The sequence below is a fragment of the Paralichthys olivaceus genome, chromosome 3 (assembly GCF_024713975.1).
Source record: "Paralichthys olivaceus isolate ysfri-2021 chromosome 3, ASM2471397v2, whole genome shotgun sequence".
Classification (NCBI taxonomy): Eukaryota; Metazoa; Chordata; class Actinopteri; order Pleuronectiformes; family Paralichthyidae; genus Paralichthys; species Paralichthys olivaceus.
The window spans coordinates 7,195,582-7,202,456 of NC_091095.1; the positions used below are offsets into that span (position 1 = coordinate 7,195,582).

General features: G+C 40.5%; 1 protein-coding gene across 1 annotated transcript; it reads left to right on the forward strand.

The window, feature by feature from the left end:
- The first annotated feature begins 35 nt into the window (after positions 1 to 35).
- Positions 36 to 5,476, forward strand: plvapb (plasmalemma vesicle associated protein b). The gene is made up of 9 exons (XM_020098349.2): positions 36 to 607; positions 794 to 970; positions 1,173 to 1,263; positions 1,822 to 2,023; positions 2,116 to 2,335; positions 3,866 to 4,015; positions 4,227 to 4,346; positions 4,816 to 4,923; positions 5,107 to 5,476. Exons 1-9 carry the CDS (start codon positions 404 to 406, stop codon positions 5,113 to 5,115), a joined length of 1,281 nt encoding a protein of 426 aa, XP_019953908.2. The 5' UTR covers positions 36 to 403; the 3' UTR covers positions 5,116 to 5,476.
- Positions 5,477 to 6,875: the final 1,399 nt, after the last annotated feature.

Below are 6,875 nucleotides of genomic sequence, written 5' to 3' on the forward strand. Positions count from 1 at the left end.
AGTAGGAAAACTTGTGGAGGATTTGGAGGCTGTAACTGTGACAGAGGTCAGTGAGGGAGGGGAGGGGAGGGGAGGGAGGGGAGGTGAGGGCTGGGCCAGGATGGCCTGGAAGTGTGCCTCCAGCAGCATTTATAAACATGGCCCCCTGGCAGACCTGAGGGTCATTGTTTACATCCATCTTTATGTGCCATTTCTGGCTGTATGTCTTTCGCACCCTGACAGTGTAGCTGCAGGAGACTGTCAGGATTCTTCCTCTTCTGTTTGACAGCGTTGATCTTGAAGACTGTTCCTGTTCTGCAGGGAAGAACACATCATCGGGAAGTCTTGTGGGTTTTTGCAACCACAATAATTCCTGTTTAGATCTTCTGAATACCCAGCTGCCACAATTTCGCCTCCAACAGCCATGTACAGCTCCAGCTACTCCCAGGCCAAGTTTGGTCTGGAGGCAAGGGAGCCCCTGCACAAGTCCAGAGGAAAGAGCTGCGGCTACTACATGAGGATCGTCTTCTTCTTTTCCTCCCTGATCCAGTCTCTCATCATCGTGAGTCTGGTGCTTTTCCTCATCTATGGACAGCCAGAGAAGTCTGCAGAGGAGAAGAGGGTTGAGGTCAGTGGTTTCTTCTTCTTCAGAAAATCTGTAGAGATACGAGTAGAGAAGTCTCAGTTTTATTTCTTAAATATTAAAGATCACAAATACATTTGAAAATATTACAATCAATTACAAGCTTTTTAATCAAATGACACTTTACTGTGTGAAGTGATGATGCTGAGTGATCTGAATGTTCCTCTGAAGGAGCTGGAGCTGAACTTCAACAGGCTGAGTGAGAACAACATCCAGCTGAGGAAGGAGAAGGGCGAGCTGGGAGCTCAGCTGGCAGCTCGCACAGGCGAGAAAGCTGCTCTGGAGAAAGAGATGGCAAAGCTGAAGACCGATGCCAACAACACAGAACATCAGCTCAAGAATAAAGTGGTGAGTAGATGATTAGACAAAGACAAAACTACTGAGAAGCAGCAAGTCACAAACTATCAAGTAGTTTTTAACACTCTTATGAAATCTTCAAAACTAAAATCAAGGTTAAAAGGTTTTATTGAACAGTTTTCTTTGGCTCACCATTGTTTTAGTTATAAGTGACAAATCAAGAATAAGGTTTTTCATCTTTTTTCATGTACAGGCTGCCTGTGAGAAAATGAGTTCAACAACACTCAGCATGTTGAGGCGTCCCACTCCTCCGATCCAGTTCCCTGTCCCTGTCACTACCAGCAGTACGTGCTCCAACACCACACTAATACTTAGAGAGACAAAGTATTTCTGGCAGTATTTCATAAATTAGTATAATAATGTTTGTTGCCCTAGCAAAATGACTCTAACTGTTTCAGATACAGATAAATAAAAATGAATATAGACACAACTCTCTAAAGCTCCAGAACTTCTTATAACTTTTAATATCTTATTTATTAATGGTTTGTAAATCACCTATAAGACAATAATAAGCTTTTGAGTTTCAGGTTTGGGAAAATATTTCTTGCTGTTTTATCATTATTTATTAATGACTTATTAACATTTATAATAAAAATCAGTGGTTTATTAGAAAAAAATTAACTTTTAATTAATTTACTTTCAAAAGTAAAGTTTTTCTTATTAATCTTCTACAGCTGATCTACAAAATATTGTTGAATTATTTATTAACAATTAATATTGCCATTATTTACAACTTGTAAACCCTAAATTGTGATCTTTTAGAAACTGGCAGTGTTAATAAGGCCAGAAAATTGAATAACAGGTTTCCTGCGTTAACACTGTTGTTCTCTTCTTCTCCCCAGGTGAATTAAAAACGATGCAGAGCCTCAATGCTCAGCAGAAAGCCATGATCAATCTCATCCAGGCAAACTTCACACAGACGGTTCAGTACCTGAGCCAAGAGAGAGACAATGCCCTCAAAGACCGAGACACACACCACCAGGACGCCATCAGCCTGCGCAGGGAGAACACCATGCTGAAAGAGCAGCTCACCACCTACACAAGGTATGTGTGTTGGTATGTGTGTGTGTGTGTCTGCTCGCTGCGTGTATCTGGAAATACTACGATTAAAGTGCTTTTTATTATTCTCTTCCCAGGAAGTGCAAAGAGGACTTTGCCGGGTCTTTGGACGGGATCACGGCGGTCACCAGGGATTTCCTGAACCGCATCAACGACCTGTTCCCGCACCAGCTGACCTTTCACCTCACCTGTGACAGCCAGCAGGAGCAGATGGAGAAGATAAGAAACAGCTGCACAAACCTGTCCAGAGACGTGGAGAACAAGTTCCAGATATATCTGGACAAAGTGGGCAACAAGGTGTGTGCATGTTTTGTCATTCAAGTATGTGTGTGTGTGATCCTTGAAGTTATTATTTGAACAGATGGACGGACTAGAAACGTGTTTGGAAGAGGCAGTGAAATAGCTCAGTTTTTGTTTTAACAGAAACTAGATCAACAGGTAGAAGAGGAATTTAATGTCTGCACATGATAAAGAGCACGATAGGAAAGTTTTTTTTCTCCTGGCTGTGAAGAACAAAATAAACCACGTGAGGAGTGAAAGCAGAAAAATACCACCAACCGAAAAAGAAGAAATTAAATTCCACCATATCCTGTTTCAAACAAGCACGAGTGACTACACACTGTCCTGATATTTACTCTCCACCTCTGTTTATGTTGCTTTAACTGTTCAGAGTTGATATTTCTCTCTACGGTGAGGGTTGGTGGAATATTCCAAACAACCAACTGAATGGGAAACCGGTTTCTCCAGGGAGGAAGTCTATGTGCAGCATCATTTGTGATAAATCTAGTTAAAGAGAGACACATCCTCTGAGGTAAAGTCAGGGTCAAAGCAGAGGTGAAGTGTGTGTCTCTGCTGATACAGCAGCTGCAACACAAACACAAACCCTCAGCAAGTGTGTTTAAGCAATATTTCATGCGGGTGTGAAACTCACTGAAGGGTCCAGAGTCGCTCTTTTGTTTGCCATGACTGCAAAGTTGGGAATCTACAGGAACTTAGAACCTGGTCGATAAACATTGAATTTTTAATATGACATCAGACCTGGGCTGAGTCCTGGAAAAAAACAGGACATGACACAACCTGAGTTTTCAAACCGTACATTAAAACTTACGAAACCTTTACGTTACGTGGCTTCAGCTCCATATTTGGTCAAACGTAACGACTAGCGTCTGAGGCCGTCGACAGTTGATTCAGAGCAACATTCATATATTTTGTTCCCTCTGGGAGACAGTGAGCACAGCTTTTGTTTTTACCTCAGCTACACAGCCTGAACACCAGCATGACGTTGAGGAAACTTATTTGCATTGCCAAGATTTGGATAGAAATAGGCACATGGTCAACAAAAACAGGTACAATTATGTAAAGGCGCCATCTGGAAACCCATTTGGTACGAGAGTGTGACACATTGTTCAACTAAAGCCCATTATCTCTGTCTCTCTCTCTCTCTCTGCCATCCTCTCTGCTGACGTGTCCAACAAAGCAACTAAACACTCAGTAGAGAGCACAACTCCGCCAAGGCCCAACAGTGCCCTTGAATTCAATCATCCAAGATCGAGATCCTTGAATCATTCTCGGGGAAATCAATCCAAAGTAGAAAAATGGTTTATGTCCCAATTTTTAAGAGGGGGGGGGGGGGGGGAATCCCGGATTTGCCACCAGATCCAAACCAACGTTGAATGAATTCTCTCTTGTCCAGTTTTTTCATAATCCTGCTTACAAACAAACTAACTAGGGGCAAAAACCAAACCGCCTTGGCCCAGGTATATGTTTAAAATTGAATTCATGATGGATCAGTATTTCACATTCATTTGAATTACTTTCTTCGTCCAGGTCTCAGAGATCCAGGCCCTGTCCAGTCGTCTGGAGGTGCAGACGATACATTTGTCGACCGATCTGCAGCAGTGTGAACACAATCGCAGCAAGACCATCGCCGAGACGGCCAGGCAGCTGCAGCTCAAGCAACAGACTCATGATGACCAGGTAGATTTTGTCTGAGCTGCGATGAACACAATGTTCAGATGCGTGTGTGTGGCTGTGAAACCAGCAGGAATCAGTCTGTCCTCAGTATCTGGCTATAAAACGTACTGACGTTGTAACATTTACTGTTTGTGATAATCTCCTCCTGTTTTATATGATAAAGGGGAAAAGGAAATATGTTAATATTCCATTAACACATGAATATTTTGTTCAGATTGAAAAGTTACTGAAGGAGCAGAACAGGTTGAGGGACGAGAAGAAGCTGCTGGAAGATCGTTTGGCCCTAAAAGACCAAGAAGTCAGGACCCTGCTTTCTGCTCCAACGGCTTTTAAGGTAAAATAAACACAGATGATGTATATAAAGGATACAGAGGATATATGACCACTTTGTTATTTTGTCTGACATGAAATTAATGATGGAGAGGAAGTGCCTTGATACTCGAGACAGAAATCCATTCAAGTGTTAAACTGCTCTATCTTCACTGAGGGGATAGACGTTAGCAAACATCAGGTTAAAAAATCCACTGCTCAAACCTTCAGGCTAAATGTCCTGAAAGCACAAACCTTACTTAATATTGTGTGTTTGAGTTTTTGTGCTTGTGTTCATAAATAAGATTTTCTCCTCTGATTATACTAAACTACAAGAGTCTGCGCGCTGCAGCAGGAAAGACGGACGAGGCGAGAAAACAAAGGGAAACTAATTTTAAGTCATGAGTTCACAAAACAATCTCATCTCTGATTCCACAGTGTAGGTGTTCATGAAGAGTGTGTGTAATGTTATTTAATGTCATCTTGTCTTGCAGGCTGGTTTTCCTAAACTGGGAGGCCTTCAGGCTGCGTCACAGCTGGACAGACAGACGGTGCCTAACTGGCCGTCTATTGGTGCAAACGGCATCAACAAACCTCCAACGGTAAACTAGAATTTAAAACGTGCAAATGTACTATTTATTAAAAGGTTTTAATATTTTCCTGTTTTTTTTTGTTCACTGTAAGAATCAATTTAAACACTTTCATTCTAGTGTTTTTGATTTTGCGTGTTTTATTGTATCACCTCACTGATGGTTAATTCTGGTCGTTAATGTTTTGTCTTCCAGGGGAGATGAAAGGAAGCAGCAGAGTGTATATATGAATATCGTGATCCTGCCCAGTCCATCAAACACAACCTGTAAATACTCAGCTTCCTGTAAATGACATAGTCACTGTGGTGCATGCTTTGTTTAGCTCGACTTTAAACTGAACATTCTTTTGTGTTTCACTCGCGTTTGAGTTCATTTACTGTGAAAAGTCTTTGTATCTTTACTCTCAGGTAAATGTAAAAAAAAAAAAAAAAAAAAAGGTCAATGACACTGGTGTAAATATTTTCTCTTGTGTGTCACTCACTGTGATCGATGTAGTTTAAGAAATGACACTGGAACTTCTTTGTATTGCCGATGAATTAAAATGACATGAACTGAAACAACTCTTGTTCCGCCCCCCCCGGCCTCTTGTGTCTTTGTGACAGTATAAATACAACAATACACTCGTCCACTATAAACAGAATAATCTTAAAATAGCTGCATTTGTGTTTCCTGCCAGTTCACACGTTTGAATTTCTCCCAGATCCCGGATGACAACACACACATCCAGCGAGTCATAAACACTTCATCACAGAGTCATCAGTCATCCTAAACAATGTACAGAGGGAAAAACGAAAAGGAAGAAATGAGGCGTGAGCTGGACCGATCGTTGTGGTTTTTATTGCTAACGAAACAAAGACAAGTTCGGACTGGGAGTTTATTAATTGGCATTTTAATGGCGCATTTCAGCTCAGTAGCTGTTACATGAACTTCCCTCAAGCTTTACTACTTCCGTTCATTTTCCTTTCATAAGCACAAAGCCCTGAGCACATACAGTCGTGTAGCTGGTGTTTCCTATTGTATGAATGTGTTCAATCATAAAGTATGAAACAACAGGACACAGAATTAATATAAATGTCAAATAAAACAATTGCATATAGTTATGTGGACAAATGCTATAAATTGTCATGTTTAAGAGTTGATGTGGCCGGTAATGATTTTAGTATCTGAAAAGTTCATTATCATTTCTTATGTGAATGCTGGAGGTTTATAAAATCAAACCAAAATGTAAGTTGAAGTAAAAACCTGAAATGATGTGACCTGTTTTGAATAATTTAACTTTCAATGTTACACAGACAGCAGGACGTGCAGTAACTAGGGGTAGGTACAAAAGGTCTTATACATTTCTACATTGGTTGTTTTTCAACTTTAGATTTTATTTTATTTTATATATGTTTTATATTCCTTTCTTCTGATCAAAGACTGTACTTTGCTTTAATGAGAAAGTTTAGTTTCTTACACTCTTGGCTCCAGCCCGTCTGTGACCTCAAAGTATTTTCTGTAGACACTGCAAGAGGTGAAGCTGACGGAGGGATGTAATTTCTCACATTGTGAAACTCTGAAGTTAGAGATATTCATATTTTAGATTTGCCTCCATTGTTCATCTCAAGAACAACAGATACATGTCAATAGTGAAGATTGTGAAAGTAATATCTCTATTCTTTATTTGTTTGATCATGTTGTATTTTATTACGCCTGAGAACATCTGACGTCTCCGCTTTAAACCAAAGAATTTTCCTAAACATCAGACGGACGTGGAAAAATAATATTCTCGTTTAGACTGAACAAATATTTCAGATGCCTTCAATGTTGCATAAGAAGTCATGAGAGTAAACTCACAGGACTGAGTGTTACAGGTGAGTCTGTCTGTCTCCTCTCCTGAGGAAATCCTTTGTTTAACATCAAGTGTTTTCAGTCTCACGTGGACCTGGACACACTCTAGAGGGACATTAAGCAAAACCACAGGA